The sequence below is a fragment of the Diabrotica virgifera genome, chromosome 1 (genome assembly GCF_917563875.1).
Source record: "Diabrotica virgifera virgifera chromosome 1, PGI_DIABVI_V3a".
Lineage (NCBI taxonomy): Eukaryota > Metazoa > Arthropoda > Insecta > Coleoptera > Chrysomelidae > Diabrotica > Diabrotica virgifera.
The window spans coordinates 62,926,480-62,949,672 of NC_065443.1; the positions used below are offsets into that span (position 1 = coordinate 62,926,480).

General features: G+C 34.8%; 1 protein-coding gene and 1 long non-coding RNA gene across 3 annotated transcripts in view; one reads left to right on the forward strand and one right to left on the reverse strand.

Annotated features, from left to right (window-relative positions):
- LOC114329270 (glutamate receptor ionotropic, delta-2) overlaps window positions 1–23,193 on the forward strand; it is a 97,771-nt gene that overhangs the window by 57,843 nt on the left and 16,735 nt on the right. For both annotated transcript variants that reach the window (XM_050658922.1, XM_028278308.2), the window contains exon 5: window positions 7,668–8,166. In XM_050658922.1, the coding sequence (XP_050514879.1) occupies window positions 7,668–8,166 (499 nt within the window). The remainder of the gene's footprint in view (window positions 1–7,667; window positions 8,167–23,193) is intronic.
- Window positions 1,555–2,868, reverse strand: LOC126890188 (uncharacterized). The gene is made up of 2 exons (XR_007700283.1): window positions 2,285–2,868; window positions 1,555–2,152 (listed from the first exon to the last, which is right to left on the reverse strand). It is a non-coding gene; the product is annotated as an uncharacterized LOC126890188 (long non-coding RNA).

Here is a 23,193-nt window from a genome sequence, read left to right on the forward strand (position 1 = left end):
TATCGAAAACTATTAGCGATTTTTTATTGAAAATGGACATGTGACATGTGGCATTATTATGGCAGGAATATCTTAAAGAAAAATTATGGTGAAATTTGTGCACCCCATAAAAATTTTATGGGGGTTTTGATCCCTTAAATCCTCCCAAACTTTTGTGTATGTTCCAATTCAATTTTATTATTGTGGTACCATTAGTTAAATTCAATATTTTTGTTTCTTAGTATTTTTCAGATAAGGCAGTTTTTATCGAGTTGCGACTTCTTTTTTAATATGTCCACGTAAAAATTTTATGGGGGTTTTGTTCCTTTAAACCCCCCAAATGTTGTATGTTCCAATTAAACTATTACTGAGGTACCATTAGTTAAACAGAGTGTTTTCAAAACTTTTTTGCCTCTTTGTATTTTTTCGATAAGGCACATTTTATCGAGTCTGGCTTCTTTTTTAATATGGTTCAAAATATACCTAAAAATGTAAAGCATAAATAAGTTTGCATATTATTACCAAGTCTCCATAATCGTACTTAACCATATACAAATATGTGGTGGATTTGACAAATATTCACAATATTTCGATAAAAATTGACTTTTCGAAAAAGCAATAAGAGGCAAAAAAGTTTTTAAAACGTTGTTTAAATGGTAGGTACTACAATAATAATTAAATTGAAACGTGCACAAAAGCACATTGTTTTCGATACATTGGAAAAAATCACTTTTCATTTTGTAACTTCAAATGAGTGATAAAGGCACAGAGACTTAAATCACGAGGTCACATTGAAAGGATGCCAAAAACGAGGACTCCGAAAAGGGTACTAAACTACACTATAGCTTCAAGAAAGAGAAGAGGAAGACCGGAAAATAGATGGAAGCAAGAGGTCGAAAAAGATTTGGAAAGAATGGTGTTACAGGGTCAGAAAAGAAAAATGAATAAGAGGAAGGAATGGAGAAAAATCACATATCAAGCCAGAGAAGATCTCAGTACATAAAGAAACGTGAAAATGAAGAAAAAACAAACTTTTCAAGCCATGGGCCTCTAAGGCCCTTGGTGCTATTAATATATAACTTCAAAGGGCTGTAACTTTTCTTTTGTGCACATTTGTACTAAGGTAAGTTAGGTCCAATCAAACTATTTTTGGTCCCAGGATATGTGATTAAATTTATGACCTGTATTTTTGTTACACCCTGTATATATATAAAGGTTATATTTGGTTCTTGGGACATCAAAGTATATTTTTTAGACATTCCCTGGATATAGTCACTGATGTGACATACCTCCGATTTGTTTTTTCATGAGTTTTGTAAGAGAGACTAAAAACTTTTTTATGGTTACCTCCTGTTTTCATATATTTTTTGACATGTTTTGTAGTAAATTCAACTATCTATTTACTACAAGACATGTCAAAATTTACATGTGAAAGCAGGAGATGATCCTAAAAATGGTTTTTCGTCTCCTACAAAATTCATGAAAAATCAAATAGGAGAATTTGTACATTACAATTCTCTGATGTTTGGGAAAAAGGGCTTAAGTCAGAAATGCACATCGATAATGTTTTGATGATTTCTGGACCAGAAAAATCGGCTCTTTTTATTGGTACATACAGTTTACGTCTACAACAGTTTTTTGCTGGTCCAGAAATCATCAAAACATTAGCAATGTGCAATTCTGACTTACGCCCTTTTTGCCAAACATAAAAAAAGCAATCTGGTCATAACTGACCAATGAGCAATTTTAATTTAACCTAAATTACTAATGTTTCTTAAAATGAAGAGCTTACCCGATAGCGTCTCTTATCTAATCTAACAAGATCGTGCACTATTCTAACATACACAGCCACATCACGCACTATGCTCTGCTTTTCACTATCACCTATCACTCAAACTAGTTCAAAAGGCTTTGTCCTCTTCAATCTTCTAGTTTGCCCAGTAGTATCGAGGAGGATTTCCTCAATATTCTTGTACTTATTTAAGTTGTTTGTCGGGATTCCTGCTATCTTCTTGATGATTATATCCAGGTTCCATTCCTAGGTATTAATATTTGTTTATAAAGTAATAACTTATTATGCATGGACAATGTTGTTTCTTCCAATTAGCCAATACACTTTTTATATCTTTATTTTGGTTATATCTGGTTTTTTGTAGACCACTTTCAGCTGATTCTAAAAAAAATTGAAATGAACGGTAATTTTTCTATTCTTTACAATTAAAAATCAAAATATTTACAGGTAATAATACATGCATAAATGATTCGTTTCATAAAGAAAATTGAAAACGGATTTTATAATACTTACATAATTGTTTAAGAGATCCAGCCATAGCCAAGACTAGCATACTAAACAGTACAGTTGAGTACAGCAAAAAAAGCCACTAATTTCCATTTTTCACCCCCTTATCGATGCATTTTTTTCCAATCAAAATTTTTACTAAATTTTTAGGTTATCTTATGATGAAAATGAAATAATTGATGACTTGATGACCAATGACCACGCGACGCTACATAGATACTCGCGCGGCAAATTTGAAAATGAACGCAAATTGAATAGTAAATGGCCTCTCTTTAGAGTATGGAAAATTTTACCCCTCCAGGAGGACATTGTACTCTTTTCATAGAATATCTTGTGGTAACTTTCCAGCCATAATTTAATCAGATGTTCACGGAATAGAACTTTGATAGTAGAATTTCTGGAATGTTTTGTTGTTAGGGGAAACTTTTATTTTATTTATTCTTGAATATTTCCTGTTGTTAAACATTGTAACCAATAATTTACAAATAAGATTTTCATTACATTACATGAAATCAAAACATGTTTTGGATATTAAACTATATAGTTTTATAATTGTAATAATTTAATATACAATTTTGAATTAAGATTTAATCTTTCGATCTAATCGATTTAAACTACAGTAAAACTTGTGTTACCGGCCCCCTGCCAACACCGGCCACCTGTACTAACGGCCAGTTTAAAAATTCCCCACACTAATTACAGTAAAACCTGTCAGTAACGGCCGCTAAAAATGAAAAAGCTATTGGCCGATATAGAAAGGTGACCGGTATTGCCAGTTTTTGTAGTCTAGATATAATTGGTTTGGGGAATTTTTAAACTGGCCGTTAGTACAGGTGGCCAGTAACACAGGTTGTACTGTATATCTAGGCTACAAAAACTGGCAATAACGACCACTTTTCTATATCGGCCAATAGTTCTTTCATTTTAGTGGCCGTTAGTGACAGGTTTGACTGTATTTCATTAACGTAAAGTTAACGCAAGTTAATATTTTATTGAATTATTTTGCTATTTGATCTCGTAATTGGTATAATGTGTCCAATATAAGCGTTCATAAAACGTCCGTATTTCGTCCAGTATGGACGTCCAAAGTCGGACGTCCAAAGGACGTCCATATTTATTCCGTCCGAAGGACGTCCATATTTATTCCTTCCGAAGGACGTCCAACATGGGACGTCCGTTTATAGTCCATGGACGTTAGGACCAAAAATGGACCTATTTTGGACGTCCAAATGACGTCGTGTGCTATTAGGGAATTGTCCGTATTTCGTCCAGTATATATACGTCCATATTTGTTCCATCCGAAGGACGTCCAACGTCGGACGTCCATTTTTATTCCGTCCGAAGAATGTCCAACGTCGGACGTCCAAAGGACGTCCATATTTATTCCTTCCGAAGGACGTCCAACGTCGGACGTCCATATTTATTCCTTCCGAAGGACGTCCAACGTCGGACGTCCAAAGGACGTCCATTTTTATTCCGTCCGAAGGACGTCCAACGTCGGACGTCCAAAGGACGTCCATATTTATTCCTTCCGAAGGACGTCCAACGTCGGACGTCCAAAGGACGTCCATTTTTATTCCGTCCGAAGGACGTCCAACGTCGGACGTCCAAAGGACGTCCATATTTATTCCTTCCGAAGGACGTCCAACATGGGACGTCCAAAGGACGTCCATTTATAGTCCATGGACGTTAGGACCAAAAATGGACCTATTTTGGACGTCCATTGGACGTCGTGTGCTATTAGGGTATCTTCATTTTTCATTTTTGAAGATCCTAATAAAATTTTATCATATAATTCTTATAATTAAATCATCATACTGTACCTCGTATCACCTTTCATTCTATTTACATTGTCTTCTATTTTTTGCACTAAATCAGAAAAAAACATTAAAAACTAATATTTCAGAAGTATAACTAAAAAGTAAGTTGATATTATTTATTAATACTATTTTTACAAACATTTTTTTGCATCTGCAAATCTGCATAGAGATATACAGGGAATATCAGCTTTTTTACATCTGCATAAGTTCTTAGCGAAATTTTAACAGTTACATGGTGGTACAAGTCTGTTCTTGTAGGCAGTAAAACTAAAACTTTTTGAGGCTTCAGAGTCTAATTATCTATATGATATCCATATAAAGTGGATCTAGTTCTTTTGCAGCATCATCAAGGCCCGTCAATTGTGTGTATGCCGCCACATCATAAATGCTCGTTTTATATGCAATGATGATGCTGCAAAATAACTCGACCCATTTTTATATGGATATCACATATTGGCTCATTTTCATGCGTAAAAGCCGAGTTACGATCGATAAAGCGTCGAAGAATACATACTTACAAGACTGTGAGCCAATCTTGCGTCTCATAGCGCGCCATTAAAATATCGACATCTTAGCCAAAAATAAACTTCGAACATTTTCGTAAGCTCAAATTGTTCCTTTTGAGTTCTTTTATCATTATTGTCAATTAAAGTAGAAATGTTTATAGCTCAAGTTTGCTTGAAACCTTTATAAACAAATTAATTTACAATTTTTTTAAGAAAATTATAACTTCAAACGGGTATAACTTTAAAACAAATGAAGATCAAATAATTTAACAAACTTTGTTTGAAAGCCTCTTAATTAAGCTTTAAAAGGACACCTTATAAGGCTCATTTGCATGCGTAGAAGCCGAGTTACGATCGGTAAAGCTTCGAAAAATACTTATTTTGCAATTTGCATTGTGCACTAATTTTACAATATCTTGAGTTGTAATTGTCGGATTTAAGTTTAGTAAACGGTTGTTTTCTCGGTTTTTATTAGGGAACAACTTTTATTTGAAACATTTTTTTATCTCTTTTAGTTTATGAGCCAAATCCTTATAAACAATTTATAAACAATAAAATTGTTTATGACAATTTTTTGACCACTCGGATCGAAATCCCCCCTCGAAATTCGTAATCAGCAGCCCAAAATCCATAAGAAACCGTTGAGTTTGTCCATCAGAATTGAAAATGACACGGTGACCTCTATTTGGCGCCTAGACTATAATATTTCTAATTATAATTCATCAAAATTTCCCACAGAGGAATTTATGTCATTACGATTAAATAATGAAAAGTTTTTGATATGCCAGCTTTGAATTCTCATTTAAGAATCATTTATGAAACAACTGACATGAATGATAAAGAAATCCCAGAAATCTGGGATTTCTTTATAACTACTGGTTTAAACAAGTCGCTGAGTGAAGTGGTCAAGTTGTGTGAATTAGTACTACTAACTATCCCAGCCACAAGTGCATCAGTTGAACGAAGTTTTGCAGTATTAAGATGCAGTAAAAGTTTCAAATTAAGAGTTTAAAAGAAATTCAACAAGCGAAGACAGACTTTGAAAGTTAGCCCTATTATCCATTAAAAAAGACTACATTCAACAATTATCAGAAGTTGATAGGAGAATAGACCTCGAGTATAAATAAGTGTCATTTTAGTGAAAGTTGTGTGTTGTGGAAAATGCCTCGGAGTATATTTTTTTTAATATGATTCTTCTTTAGAAAACCAAGCCCGGCACGAGGACTCAAGGCCCGAGCTAGCAATACAGATCAATGATAGGTCACTAGTCACTAGAAATAGCGGGAATAGAGTGCCTCACGCATTCACGCGTCACGGATTTAGTGTGTGAGTCCTTGTACGCAGGACGTCTCACATAATTAAGTACTTTGCTGATAGAGAGCCCCTGCGCATCAGAGTGTTATCAGGTGGAAAGTTGCTCGACCCTCGACCCTTAAGAAAATATTTTTATATCCTTATTGAATCGCTTCCCCTTTAGAAAAAGTCACCGCACGCCACTGCATCCACACAACCACAATTGACTGGTTTGAGTTTGTGAGCTCATACTTATATCTGGGATCATTGATCACAAACACACCGTCACTACAGAAAGAAATAAAACGTAGATGTGACTTAGCAAAAGTTGTCACAGCAAAAATAACCACAATATGGCAGGACTGTCAAATTTCAAGAGCGTTAAAGATGAGGTTGATCAACTGCTTAATATTCCCAATACTGACCTACGGATGTGAGTCTTGGACCCTGAGACAATCGAAAAAAAAAAAAAAAATAGGCGCCACTGAAATGTTCGACCGTATGTGACCGTAGGACAAATAATTCAATTTAAAGAGAGCTAAAAGTTAGCCAACGACTTTCCAGTAAAATCCATTTAAAATACTTTTGACATGTTATGAGAGCAAGCACATAAAACATGGAAAGACTCATTATACAAGGAAAGGGAGAAAGTCGAAAATCACGAGGAAGATCCCCAACAAGATGGATCATCAAATTACAGGAATATGCAAAAGACCTATGCATGAGTTGCAAAAAAATACCAGAGACAGGGATCCTTGGAGACGGACAATACACGACATCACGTCGACCACTACACTCCCTCCGGGGGGTCAGGATTGAAGAGAGAGATTTGAGATCTATCAATATATCACAAATTAATAATATAAGTAATAATACAGTATACTAAACATAAATACATAGTTTTAGTTATTCATTTTTTTATTTTTATTTGTAATCTGCAGACAGGATTTTAAAAATTATTGATATCTCGTTGATTTACAAACACATACTCTATAATATCGGTATACGACTATAAAATAGGTAATGTTTTTTCGTGTATTCACACTGAAATCTAATAAAATAAAAAATAATGCGTGTTTACAAATGGTTAGCAATTATTTTTTAATTTCAAACCGTAGTACGTTAATAATTGTAAATGAAATGCCCTGTTTTTATGACTTTTAATAGAAATAAATCAATAATAGTTTTTCACATGAAGTATTAAAAAAGTCGCAAAAAAAGAGTGAGTTTCTAAAAACATTGTTTCTAAAACCGATCTAGGTTTACTATGTTCGGGTTATCACCTGACTTAACATGGACCTTCTGATTGGTAGAAGACTAGAAGCTCGGGAGCAACGCTGATGAAAGGTTATCAATCTGTTCCTCCATCCAAACTTTCTAAGGGCGAAACTTACTACCTGTACGGATGTTGCTACCGAAACTACTTCCAAAATTGGTCACACCGCCAGATCTCACAGACAACTAATTGGAGGGGAGGAAGACGAAATAGCAGTACACTATCCACCAGACCACAAAACTTCGGAGTACTCTAAGTCGACCAGGAACATTATGTCGGTATTCAAGAGATCTAAGTTGAAGCTCCTTTTGTTAGATTCATTTTTATCAGTCTCTCACTTATAGCCTCCCATATACATAGTTATATTTCTGAACTAAACTTCTCTGCGCGAAATTGGACGCACTCACTAGGAGTTATAGACTCTCTGATAGGCGTAAGATTATTAAGAAAATATGTTTGTCGTTATTCTATTTAATACGCCTTTTTTGTTCCAGACTCAACACGTCTTTTGTTCTCAACTTGGTGGTTATTTATACTGATCCTCACAGCGTTTTACACAGCAAACTTGACAGCTTTTTTAACACTGTCCAAATTCACGTTGCCTATAACCGCACCGGAAGACATAGGAAAAAACCATCACAAATGGGTGACCAATAGAGCTAATGCTGTGCGAGACCAAATAATATCAGAAAGAGACGATGAAAATATCTACAAAGAGACATTACTGGAAAAAATTGGCAGTGATAGGGTATTCGCCCCTGTTAATGATAATGATATTCTTAACAATTACGTTAAAGATCGAAAAATGATGTTTATAAGAGAAAGAACTGTTATTAACCATGTGATGTATAATGATTATAAAGATAAAGTAGTTAAAGGAGTGGACGAAGCCAAGCGATGTACTTATGTAGTGGCTAATTTTCCAATAGCGAAATTTTCGAGAGCTTTCGCTTATTCCAAAAGTTTTAAATATAAAGACTTGTTTGATTTAGCGTAAGTATCTATTTACTTAGTATCTCTTATATACTCTTCACTAAAATTATTTCACAGTTTTAAAAAAGGAAAAAATTATAAAAGTAAATTTGTATATACCTGTATATGTATAACCGGAATGGGACGTTTCGATGCCGCCGGTTCATCGCCAGTCCATTTCATCGCCGTCATATCTCGCATTTCCTAGAATTCCTAATTAATACTAAAAATAACTAATAATTGTAACTGTCAAAAATTCGGAAATTTATCAGATAGCGATTAATTGACTGGCGATGAATCGGCCGGCATCGGCATCGAACTGGCGGCATCGAAACGGCGGCGATGAAACGTCCTAGACCCATGTATAACAGTGGCGACGCGTGACTTTTTCTGAAGTGCTACCAAAACCAGATGCAAAAAATCTTATTTAAAAAAATGAAGATATGGCTAAATGTATATATACACTCACCGGCAAAAAATTCCGCCACCCCAAATTTTTGATTAAGTTTGACAATCTATAACCGTTGATTGATAAATACGGATATATTTATATTTACCAGTATATTTATCAGTCAACGCTATAACCGTTGATTGATAAATACGGATATAGTATATTTAGCAGTCAACGCTATAACTTAATTATTTGTACTTCGATTTTAAAGATTCTTGCACGAGTTTGTAGGTACATGTATTGATGTCAATTGCTATTATTTCGTTAAAAAAAAATTTTGCTTAGATGTCATTATACGGGGGTGAATATAAGCGTTGTTTTTTCTCCTAACTTTAAAAAATTCTGTGGAAAAATTGGAGGGATGATTTTGTTTCATACTCCTTTTGTATTATCCTGGAGGTATCACTAAGGTCTTGTTTTTTGAATTATCTGAATATCTCTTTTTTTGTAAGAGCTGTAATTAAAAACACTGCTTTGAAGGTTTATTTAGGTAATTAAAAATATCAAACGTACTAAAATTAACAAAATAAAACAAATTTAACAACAAAACAAAACAATTCAATAGCGGTTATGTCCACCTCTTGCAGCGACGACTGCTCGCAATCTGTTTGGCATCTAATAAATATGTGTTTTCCTTGCCTGGGGAATAGCCCGATATTCCTCTACCAGGGCCATAATTGTACCAAATTTTCTGGACGCCTAGGATGACGGCAAATAGCTTTTTTTTATTCATCCCATAAATGCTCAATATGACTGAGATCTGGGCTGCATGCGGGCCATTCTAATCTTATCAATCCAACCTCAATTGTATGAGTCAATCAGTGTTTTTATTTACAAAAAATGGTACAGATCTTACAAGAAAAAAGATATTCGGATAATTCAAAAAACAAAATGTTGGTGATGCCTCTGGAAAAATATGACAGGACTACGAAAAAAATCAGCTATTCCATTTTTCCACAGAATTTTTTAAAATTAGGAGAAAATACAACGCTTCTTTTCACCCCTGTACAATGACATGCAAGCAAAATTTTTTGTTGCCGGAATAATGTCAAACAATATGAATACATGTACCTACAAGCTGGTGTAAGAATCTTGAAAATCGGAGCACAAATAATAAAGTTATAAATTGTCATAAACTTAATTAAAAATTTTGGGTGGCGGAATTTTGTGCCGGTGAGTGTAGCTTCAATAATATCATTTTGTATATCACTTGAAACTCTCGAAAAAACATGTTTCTAGATGTTGACAAAATTTTTGATCTTTTTTGACAATTAATGTTAACAATTCCCTGTAATTGCCTGGATTGTCAGAGTCGTCGCACTCAAAATGACCACGAAACGCTAGTTCTTGTTTGGCACAAAAACATACAGTATCTATTATAAGTGTGCTAAGGATATACCTATCTATTTTTTTAACAAACTCATTATGTTTAGCAATATTTGCTTTAAAAGCTTGGTTAAGAGAACTTTTGATTTTTGTTTTGCCAAACTGAATCAAATTGGGTATACATGTAGGTAATGGAGAAATTTCATGTCGCCTTTTTAAAAATCTAACACTGTTTAAATCGTAAACCTGGTCCACCCATTTTTCTGTAGAAACCAGAAGACATGGCCAACAATACAGTATATTTTTCTTGCAACCATAATATAACCAAGGATTTTCACTGTACCAAATAAATTTAAAATATCGAACTACTTTTGTTAATTCCTTTTTTAAATTGTTTAAAATAGGTCTTTCATTTTTAATCTCATTTTTTCTTCAAAATTATACAAGGAGAATTACTTCTCAAGTAGTTGATCGATTAAGAAGCGACACTCATCCATGGTTAACTGCACGCACACTTTTTATAGGTACTGTCACCAATTTTAAATCTAGTAACAGCGCTACTGATACACAGCGCGCTTATGCCGTCGCTTCTTCAAAATTTTCAGTCACTAGCCGGTTCCGGGCGCCAGCGTTAGTATATAACCATTGTAACCAGGAATGAGTCTGGTAACAGAGTATAATAAATTGCAACTTAGTCACATAAACTCGCCAATATTTTCGTGTCTACGAGTAGTTGGCTATTTACTGAGTTAGGTACTATTACCACATAATATAATAATATATTTTTATTGGTAAATAGAATTATTGATCGTCACAAAATATTTATTTGCAATGTTTTAACTGTTACCAATGGTAATAGTGGTTACATGGACGCGTCGCCAGTGATGTATGATCTTGTGTAGGTATGTAAAAGCTCACAATGTTTCACAATATTATGTTGATAGATTAGAGGTCAGAAAAGAGAAAAGAAGTATTAAATTAGGCTGTCCCCACATTATTAAAGTGTAATAAACATATGGGAAGGGATGGGAGTATAACAGATCCATACACAATCTCTTCATAGACTTTCGACAGGCATATTATAGCGTAGAAAGAAATCAAGTATTTAATGACATGGCGGAGTTCTCAATGCCAAAGAAACTCATTCGGACGACCAAAGTCTGTAAAGGAGGGTGGAATATCTAAAGTACGTGTAAATAATAAACTGTCTGGCAGCTTTGAAATCAACAGTGGACTCAAACATGGTGATGCGCTATCTCCATAGGGATGGAAAAAACCTACCGGTTTTAACCTAAAACCGGTTTTTTACTTAGTAATAACCGGTTTTACCGGTTGTTTTTTTGTCCCGATTATAACCGGTTTTTTCTTTTTAAAGTAAAAACCGGTTATTAGGTTTTTACGGTGATAAGGATTAGGTTAAGCATTATTTTGGATCCCAATCATAATTATTATTCTCAAGTAATTATTCCAAACAAAACCATAATTCAAATTTTATTTTATAAATACAGAAACAAACTGAAACTGTAAACTCACATTAGCCAAAAACAATTAAGTTTTATTATAATATTTCGTTGAAAAGGTATTTGTAATCATAATAAGAAGTGATCTGGTTGAAGTAGACGCAAACATCATCTATTTTTCACACTTGACTCTTGACATTGAAAGTGGGTGAATAACTTTTCTCATTACCAAAAATAATGTTCTGACTAAGAATATCGAATTACCAATCACGAATACGAATCTCCAAGAATTTCTCTACGTTTTCAAAACGATAGGATTCAAAACCCTACTTCCATGCAGGAAGTATTAAATGAGTTAAAATGTACGTACCTATTATATAGGGTGTCCCAAAAGTAGTGGAACGGTCGAATATTTCGCGAATTAACATCGGATCGAAAAATTGAAAAATACGTTTTCAATAATTTTTAAAAATATATCCAATGACATCAAATACAATCCCCCACTCCATTCCCTAGAGGTGGGGTGGGGGGGTAACTTTGAAATCTTAAATGGAAACCCCAAGTTTTTATTTCAGATTTGGATTCCCTATGTAAAAGTAAGCAACTTTTATTCAAGACATTTTTTCGAGTTACGTATAGATGGCGCTGTAATCGGAAAAAGCAATTTATCGTGATACCATAGGTAAATTATAGAAACGGTCTAATATCTCGAGAAGTACACTTCCGGATGAAAAATCAAAAAATATGTGTTTAATATTTTTCAAACACCTATCGAATAACGCTAAACATGACCTTCCACCTCACCCCCACGACTTGGGGTGGGACGTAACTGTAAAATCTTAAATGGCAACCTCCATGTTTTATTGCAGATTTGAATTCGTCATGAAAAACTAAGCAACATTTATTCGAAACATTTTTTGCAATAGTTGATAGATGGCGCTACTAAATTGTCTTTTTCCAATTATAGCGCCATCTATCAACAATTCTAAAAAATGTTTCGAATAAATGTTGATTAATTTTTCATGACGAATCCAAATCTACAATAAAAAATGGAGGTTGCTCTTTAAGATTTTAAAGTTACCCCCCACCCCACCTCTAGGGGGTTGGGTGGAGGATCAAGTTTAGTGGTATTCGATAGGATTTTAAAAAATATTAAGTACGTATTTTTTGGCTTTTCATTTGGAAGTGTATTTTTCGAGATGTTAGACCGTTTATATAATTTACCTATGGTGTCACGATAAATGGTTTTTTCCGATTATAGCGCCATGTCTCCATAATTCGAAAAAAGTTTTGAATAAAAGTTACTCACTTTTACATAAGAAATCCAAATCTGTAATAAAAACTGGGGCTTTCCATTTAAGATTTTAAAGTTGCCCCCCACCCCACCTCCAAGGGGTGGTCTGGGGGATCGTATTTGATGTCATTGGATAGATTTCTAAAAATTATTGAAAACATGTTTTTCAGTTTTTCGATCCGATGTTTAGTTTGCGAAATATTCGACCGTTCCGCTACTTTTGGGACACCTTGTATAAATATACAAACGTGTTAAAAGAAATACATGATACATTTTTTTGATAGTAGTAAAAATAAAAGATAAATTGCATTATCCAATTTATTTTTAAGTAAAATATTTATGGAATTTATAGGAATAAAAGGCAGATTTCGAGCATAAAGTTTAATCAAATCTTGCCCTTACTTTCGCTAACCTAGCATCATCAGGGGCATTTCGTCAAAACAGGAAGATATCCCAGCAAAATGTAGATAGCATTTGTACGGCAAGAAATTAGGTAATTTAAAGACTCATAAATAACAGCGCATTTGTACCGCAAATGCTAACATAACATTTGTACGGCAAGAAATTAGGTAATTTAAAGACTTATAAATAACCTAATTTCTTGCCGTACAAATCCTATCTACATTTTGCTGGGATATCTTCCTGTTTTGACGAAATGCCCCTGATGATGCTAAGTTACCGAAAGTAAGGGCAAGATTTGATTAAACTATATGCTCGAAATCTGCCTTTTATTCCTATAAATTCCATATATTCGAGCATTCAACCTACTTTTATGTTTTTTTCCCTGGAAGCCGTCTGTTGTGAACCGGTTGTACTGCAGCCACTTGGCTGATTGTACATCTTCCATTGTTTACGAAACCCATTCCAGAATTCTGGAACCCTGTACCAGCTTGTACAGGTCTAGTGGGAGGGTGCCATATAAATTTGGAGTCATTTCGATGTCTCCGAAAAGTGTTTGCCGCCTCCGATCCAATGTCTCACAGTCATGCAAGATATGGTTGACTGTTTCAGGTTCTCTGTTACAGAGTCTGCAGCTCAAGTCTCCATGAAACAGCCCCATTGTATGTAGGTGACCCTTAACTGGCGCATGTCCAGTGAGGAAACCTGTTATGACTCTGAGCTGATTCCTGCTTGTTTTCAGCAGTAACTCAGCTCTACTAGTACATGTCCGTCCGATATACATCTTGCCATGTGTTTGACCGGGTACACTCTCCCAGTGTGAGTTGTGTTGGCTTCGGATCCAGGCTTTTTTTCGTTCGCGGACGGTGCTTTTTGGCACTCCCACGGCCGGCTCTGGACCCAGGTATTTTGTAGCTGATGATCTCTTGGCAAGTGCATCAGCTCTTTCATTGCCGTATATGCCCCGATGACCTGGAACCCATACCAGTATAACACTGTTATGTTGTGCCAGTCTATCAAGTTCTTGTCGACATTCCCACACCAGCCTAGAGTTCACCTTAGGGCTTATAAGAGCCCCAATGGCTGCTTGGCTATCTGTGCATATGTTAACCCGCTGCAGTTCGAATGCCCTCAGGTTGTTTTCTCTTGCACACTGCAAGATTGCAAAAATCTCTGCCTGAAATACGGAGGTACATTCCCCCAGTGGAATAGAAATGTTGAAATTTCCACCACTATAGAATATTCCTGCGCCCGAACCGTCTGCAGTTTTAGACCCGTCCGTATACCAGGTGCAACCCTGCAGTCTGTGTCGAGAGTTTACTCTGTCCCATTCGTCTCGTGGGCAAATGTCCACTTGAAAAGGTACTTCAGGTATATATCTTGATGTCATATGGTCAGAAATCATCATCCATTCGTCATCATTAATTTCATTCGTTATTTTACTATGTCCTGATTTAACTGGTACGTTGCTCAGGTTTTCTCGCAGTCTATAATAGCCCATTCTCGCCTTACCTCTTATTGTTATATGTAAAGGAGGGAGATCCAGTAGTGCCTCCATAGCTGCCGTAGGTGTGCCCCTCATAGCCCCCGTGATCCCGAGACAAGCAAGTCTTTGCATCTTGCTTAATTTGATGATGGCACTTTTTTGCTGCACTTTTGGCCACCATACCACTGATGCATATGTAATTGTGGGTTTTACCACCATGTTATAAGTCCAATATACCATGTCTGGTCTCAACCCCCACATTTTTCCATGAGTACGTCTGGCTACCATTAACGTAGATACCGCTCTCTTCGTTATTCTTTCTATCTGCTGATTCCAAGTAAGTCTTGAGTCTAATATTATCCCGAGATACTTTACTTCACTCACCAGATTTAAATGTACACCATTTAGACTTAGAGGACCCAATTCCTCTGAATTCCTTCTTTTAGTAAATTTCATGATTTTGGACTTTAGAGGACTGATGTTAAGCCCTACATTTGAAGTCCATTCTGTAACTACGGTCAGAGCCTGTTGCATTCGATCTCTGACTGTACCATTAAATTTTCCGTGGGCTAAGATGACTAGGTCATCCGCATAGCCCAGGACGTGATGCCTATCGTTGTCGAGTCTAGCTATCAGGCCATCCATGACCAGATTCCACAATAGAGGAGATAAGACTCCCCCCTGTGGGCAGCCTCTGGCTACCTGAGCTGACACTGTATCCTCTAGCAACGTAGCATATATCACACGGCTTCTCAGCATGCAGTCTATCCATCTACAGCTTGTTTCGTCTATTCCTTTTAGACGGATCGCCTTTGTGATCGCTTCGTAGGAGGTGTTGTCAAATGCTCCCTCAATATCTAAAAATGCACCCAACATCACCTCTTGGTTTTCTAGAACGTACTCCACTCTCTGTACAAGATGGTGCAGTGCCGTTTCTGTGGAGACTCCCGCTCGATATGCATATTGTCCCCGATGTATCGGACTTTCAACCAATACACCATCCCTGATATGCCTATCGAGCAGTTTTTCTAAGGTCTTCAGTACGAACGACATCAGACTTAATGGCCGCAGAGACTTGGCCCTTTCCTGTCCGATTTTGCGAGGTTTGGGTATAAAAGCCACCCTTATCAGCCTCCATGCTTTTGGTATGTACCCTTCTATACTTCTTGTATACTTCTATGTGAAAATATTTATGTTGATATTATTTTTTTTTAAATCCCATTTGAAGGAGTCTGGGAAATTTTTTATAAGTTGAAATGGTTGGGTTAAATTGTATATTATTGCAATATGTATATACTAATCTTACGCTATATTATATATAATAATAATCAATAAATATATTATAATAATAAAATAAAAACTAAATAAATATAATAATTAATAGAATAAAATGGTTTTATTAAAAATTGTGTTTTATTTATATTGATATTGATGTTCTTTCGATAGTACTCATTTTGATCATATTGATATCGAGTCGAGTGGAGTATCGCAATCTAAAGTGCATTGTAAATGTAACATTGTAACCTATTGTATTAAAAAAACCGAAAACCGGTTTTTTTGGCCGGTTATAACCGCCAGGTTAAACCGTAAGCAAAAAACCGGTAGGTATAACCGAAAACCGGTGTTTTGTCAAAAACCGCCATCCCTTCCACTACTTTACCTTGTATTAGAGAAAGCCATGAGGTTGGCGGAAATAAAAACAGAATTGTTATCGGTTCAAGGTCCCGAGCTTGGAGTCCCAAGGACTCCATCCTATCCATAAAAGGCATTTTTAGCAAGGTGTAAGGAGCAACAAATGAAGTAGGGCTGAAGATTAATGAAGAGAAGACGAAATACATGTGTATAAATAGAACGACACGAAGAGACAGGATAGAACAAAATGTAACGGTGAACACCTTTAATTTTAAAGTATAACGTTTTAAGGATCTGGGGGCCGTAATCACAGCTGACAACGATGTTACTGAAGAAATAAAAGACAGAATCCAATCGGCAAATCGCTGTCTATTCGCACTGCATTTAATTTATTGGACAATATCGGCGTCATTTTAGAGTGCTTTTAATTCGATATTGGTTCTATTGATATACTGGTTTGTGATAATATCGTGGTGAGGTCCGAAAATTTTTCTAAGTATTTTTCGTTCAAAACGTCTGAGCTTTTCTTCGTTTGCTTTGGTCATGGTCCACGTTTCGCATCCATATGTTAGTACAGGTCTGACGATGGATTTGTAGATTTTGATCTTGGAACTTTTTGTAAGATTTTTTGATTTTATAAGCTTGTCCATGGACGAATTTACAGATTTCTCCCCCCTCTCCCCCCAAACCCGACGCTCAAAATGGTGTGACTTTTTTCTGAACATTATATGGACCATATAGAACAATTTGGTGTTACAGGATAACTTTCACTTTGGATGTCTTGGTTTGGGTCTAACTATACCATACTATACATGAAAAGATAAGAAACACTGCTTCATGCCACAGCTGCACAACACTGACTCATGCCAGTGTTGTGCAGCTATTAGGTAATATTTATTTATACGTTTCTATTTTAATGCCCTATTTTTATTCATTGACACATAATGTACGAAGTTCAATTAATTTTGTTGCTAAATATGACATTTGACAACTTTTTTATACACTATGTACTTTATGACCATTTTACGTACATTAAAATTGTCATTATTACGTTCCTCATTACTCAATACTCGAATAAAAAAATACTACAGAGTCTTCTGCCATTTAATGGATTTGACAAGCATCAGTACCTGTTGCTCTATAGCAGAGCACTGGTACAACAAGGAGTTCTTACGAACATGCATTTTTGTGGAAATTCAGAGCATAGGTTTAACCAGGATAATCCTAAGGGGGGTTAAAACTACTGGAAAGGAGGGGTTACAACTACTGGAATGTCTCCGAGGGGTATGGTGTTAAGCGTATAGAGCTCAAAGTACATCACAATGGGGGGTTATAACCCCCAAACCCCCCTGGTTACGCCTATGATTCAGAGCATCGGACAACGATGCAAATTCGCAGGGTGCCCTGGACTTACATACTCCTAACGCTCAAAATGTGGTGTATATCTGTGTCTGACTAAAGATAAAAAATATTTTTAGAAGTTTCATTAAGGCCATGGGTACATAATTCGCAAATATTTTACGGCTATCCCTACCTTTTCTGTCTTTACATGGCAAATTACGTGTAGTAAAATTCACACGTATGGTATGGATATGTACATATTACTAGAATGTCATTCTACTTGACAATGTCATAACTAGCTTAAAGAGATGGCTTTTGAATGTTCTTGGATAACTGTTATTTTTTGTATAATTGCCAATTATTAATTCAGTTAATAAATGTGATAATTTTTTCACTAGCTATGTATTCAGTGATTGTAATAATTTATATGTACCTACAACAAAAACTAATACTTAATCGAGGAAAGAGGAAAAGTGTTAAAGTGATTTTTTAATAATATGTTGTTACTATGGAACGCTTAAAATTTTGAACATCTTTAACAACAAAATACTTGGATCACAGAATATATCTTGATGTATTCCCTGCTTCTAGCTTCCATAAATAATACACAATAAATAACTTTTTATGAAGTTCACCTTTTAAATCAATTGTTTATCAAATACACTATACGCTCTGAGCTTCGCTGGTGTCGCTCCTAGCGGACTACTAATTCAACTTTCACCGGTAATTTTTGAATTTATTATTTAATTGTTATCGCTTAATATTTACAACGCAAAAAAGTAATTAAATTGTAATCGATTTTTTAAAGATTATGCTAATCATTTTGACGTTCTATTGATAAAATATGAATTTCTTACCTCGGATACTTTCACAATTATCGTGTAGATGGCGCTAAGATTAATATATTAATTTATAATTACATATTAGGGAACATTAAAAAAACTTAAATTCAGTATTTAAAACGTAAGTATATTTAAGGCAAAAATATATACCACAGCTTTGACCAACAAATATTTTTTATAATTAATGTTTTTAATTTTAATTTTAAATTAATCACTTTGACATTTATGTCAAATTTCCGGTAAAGGTTTACAGACCTATCACTACTGGCGCTCGCGAATTTGTAAATATCCCCTCTACGTACGAGCTCACAGCATATATATCAATATTATTTAATCAACAACTCAAAATATTCCCGATTCATGTCAAATTTATCATGTCAAATTAATCACTTTGACATTTATGTCAAATTTCCGGTAAAGGTTTACAGACTTATCACTACTGGCGCTCGCGAATTTGTAAATATCCCCTCTACGTACGAGCTCACAGCATATATATCAATATTATTTAATCAACAACTCAAAATATTCCCGATTCATGTCAAATAATTATTTAAAATTGTCACTGATTGTCAGTGTCTGACTGACAATATTCTATTCGACTGAGTGCGTTGTATGACAAATATATATTTGGTAAATTACTACGGACATTGTGTTGATTTTTTTCGAATTCTGAAAAAACCAATAAATATTTTTGAAAAATTTAACGCAGAATGAAAGACTAAATTATTAACGAGGGCCGAAAGTACCTTAGAATAAATAAAAGTTTATTTTAAATGAGATATTTGAAATTAAAAATACCACTAAATTTTCTCTTAGCTTTTCACCCCTGTAACTTATTAAAATAAACATTATAGAAGTTCTCAGGGACTTTCGGCCCTCGCTAATAACGCAATCTTTCATTTTGCGTTTAAATTTTGTCAAAATACTTGTTAGTTTTCTCAGGATTCGAAAAAAAAAATGAATCCCCATTTGAATAGCATTGCAGCCGAAGAAACGTACCGATCCTCTTAATAATCATTAATTTTTCTATGTAAAGTCATCATCAGCTGTTTTGGGCTCATTGCTGGACATAGGCGTCCCGAAAATAATTCCATTGCATCCGATCTTTATTGAAACGGATTGAATCAGAAACGAAACGATTACTTTACCCTAATAGCACACGACGTCCTTTGGACGTCCAAAATAGGTCCATTTTTGGTCCTTACGTCCATGGACTATAAACGGACGTCCTTTGGACGTCCCATTTTGGACGTCCTTCGGAAGGAATAAATATGGACGTCCTTTGGACGTCCGACGTTGGACGTCCTTCGGACGGAATAAATATGGACGTCCTTTGGACGTCCGACGTTGAACGTCCTTTGGACGTCCATACTGGACGAAATACGGACGTTTTATGAACGCTTATATATTATATTGGACACATTATACCAATTACGGGATCAAATAGCAAAATAATTCAATAAAATATTAACTTACGCGTTAACTTTACGTTAATGAAATACAGTCAAACCTGTCAGTAACGGCCACTAAAATGAAAGAACTATTGGCCGATATAGAAAGGTGGCCGTTATTGCCAGTTTTTGTAGTCTAGATATACAGTAAAACTTGTGTTACTGGCCACCTGATAAAATCGGCCACCTGTACTAACGGCCAGTTTAAATATTCCCCAAACCAATTATATCTAGACTACAAAAACTGGCAATACCGGTCACCTTTCTATATCGGCCAATAGCTTTTTCATTTTTAGTGGCCGTTACTGACAGGTTTTACTGTAATTGGTTTGGGGAATTTTTAAACTGACCGTTAGTACAGGTGGCCGGTGTTTGCAGGGGGCCGGTAACACAGGTTTTACTGTAGTTTAAATCGAAAAGATTAAATCTTAATTCAAAATTGTATATACAATTATTACAATTATAAACAAACTATATAGTTTAATATCCAAAAAATGTTTTTGATTTTATGTAATGTAATGAAAATCTTATTTGTAAATTATTGGTTACAATGTTTAACAATAGGAAATATTCAAGAATAAATAAAATAAAAGTTTAATCCTAACAACACAAAACATTCCAGGAATGTAGGTACTACCGTTCTATTCCGTGAACATCTATCTGATTAAATTATGGGTGGAAAGTTACCACAAGATATTCTATGAACATAGTACAATGTCTTCCTGGAGGGGTAAAATTTTCCATTACAAGATTTTAAGAGAGGCCATTTATTGTACTGTTCAATTTGCGTTCATTTTCAAATTTGCCGCGCGAGTATCTATGTAGCGTCTCGTGGTCATTGGTCATCACATTTCATTTTCATAACATAACCGATAACCTAAAAATTTAGTAAAGTAAAAATTTTGATTGGAAAAAAGTGCATCGATAAGGGGGTGTGGGAAATGGAAATTAGTGGCTTTTTTGCTGTACTGTCTGCTAGTTTTTGCTCTGGGCTCTGGCTAGATCTCTTGTTTAAACAATTTTGTAAGTATTATAAAATCCGTTTTCAATTTTCTTTATTCTTTATGAAACGAATCATTTATACATGCATATTATTACCTGTAAATAGGTACCTATTTCTTTTGATTTTTAATTGTAAAGAATAGAAAAATTACCGTTCATTTTAATTTTTTTTAGAATCAGCTGAAAGTGGCCTACAAAAAAAAAACCAAGAAGGAAATGTATAGCCTTGTAGCTATGAAAGGCAAAAGAGAGATATAAAAAGTGTATTGGCTAGTTGGAAGAAAGTCCACATTGTCCATGCATAATAAGTTATTACTTTATCAACAAATATCAAGAAGATAGCAGGGTCACGAGCATCAACTTCATAAGTTCAAGAATATCGAGGAAATCCAGCTCCTCGATACTACTGGGCAAACTAGAAGATTGAAGAGGACAAATCCTTTTGAACTAGTTTGAGTGATAGGTGATAGTGAAAAACGGAGCATAGTGCTTGTGTGCTGTGCCTGTGTATGTTAGAATAATAGTGCACGATCTTGTTAGATTAGATAAGAGACGCTATGGGGTAAGCTCTTCATTTTAAGAAACAGTAGTAATTTAGGTTAAATTAAAATTGCTCATTGGTCAGTTATGACCAGATTGTTTTTTTATGTTTGGCAAAAAGGACTTAAGTCAGAATTGCACATTGATAATGTTTTGATGATTTCTGGACCAGAAAAAAACTGTTGTAGATGTAAACTGTATGTACAGTAGAATCTACTACAGTACTGTAGAAATCATCAAAACATTATCGATGTGCAATTCTGACTTAAGCCCTTTTTCCCAAACATCAGAGAATTGTAATGTACAATAATTCTCCTATCTGCTTTTTCATGAATTTTGTAGGAGACGAAAAACCATTTTTAGGATCATCTGCTTTCACATGTAAATTTTGACATGTTTTGTAGTAAATAGATAGTTGAATTTACTACAAAACATGTCAAAAAATATATGAAAACAGGAGGTGACTATAAAAAAAGTTTTTAGTCTCTCTTACAAAACTCATGAAAAAACAAATCGGAGGTATGTCACATCAGTGACTAAGAATGTCTAAAAAATATACTTTGATGTCCCAAGAACCAAATATAACCTACAGTCCATCTAATTTACTTACTGTTCCACGTCATTATCTACGCCAGAGATCTAAGTTGACATAGTTGCCAAAGTATAAAAAGATCCTGAATCCATTTTAAATCAAATATGTCACATAATTATTGTAAACGTGGATTATACAACAAAACAAATTAATATTCAATGTAAATAAGTAAAAACTTAAGAAATAGAGAACAAGAATTAAGTTATAATCTTTTAAGATTTGCAGTGCAAGAGTTTTTGCACTGCATTGTTAATAATTAAAAAACGGCTCCGAACTCTTGGCAAAAAGCCGGTAGGTTTCTTTGTATAAGTATGTCTACAATAACAACTAAAAAAGTTGTCAGATACCTCGATTATTCCAAGTCGTTATAAAATTAGGTGAAATTTATATTTTTATAGTAGAGGATCTTTTTATAGTAAAGTAAATAATAAAAACAGTAAATATAATAAATAAAACAGATACTTATAGTAAAGAATATAAACAAATATGAAGTGTCATCACCGTAACTGTCAAATAAATGTTACCAATTTATTCTAAAATGTCACCTTCGTTCGATTACAGTTACAGTGTGATCCGAACAAATCTGCTTCATAAAAACGCTTTATAATCCATTTATACAAATTAAATGAAACATATTATTGTGTATTTCTTTAGGTTAACATTAATAGAAATCTTCAAATATTATTTCTACGCGTATATAATAAAATATGTCTAGTGGCTGTAATTCCAGTGTACTCGGCAAAGTGATTCTAAAAAAGAACACACCTACCGCCTAAATATTTCGTGTTGGTATCATGCGACCTCACAGGCTACGACGCGGATGACGCGCAACAGTTAGTAAATTAGACGAAGTATGTAGATATATACAGGGTGTAACAAAAATACAGGTCATAAATTTAATCACATATTCTGGGACCAAAAATAGTTTGATTGGACCTAACTTACCTTAGTACAAATGTGCACACAAGAAAAGTTACAGCCCTTTGAAGTTATATATATATAATAGCACCAAGGGTCTTAGAGGCCCATGGCTTGAAAAGTTTGTTTTTTTTCTTCATTTTCACGTTTCTTTATGTACTGAGATCTTCTCTGGCTTGATATGTGATTTTTCTCCATTCCTTCCTGTTATTCATTTTTCTTTTCTGACCCTGTAGCACCATTCTTTCCAAATCTTTTTCGACCTCTTGCTTCCATCTATTTTTCGGCCTTCCTCTTCTCTTTCTTGAAGCTGT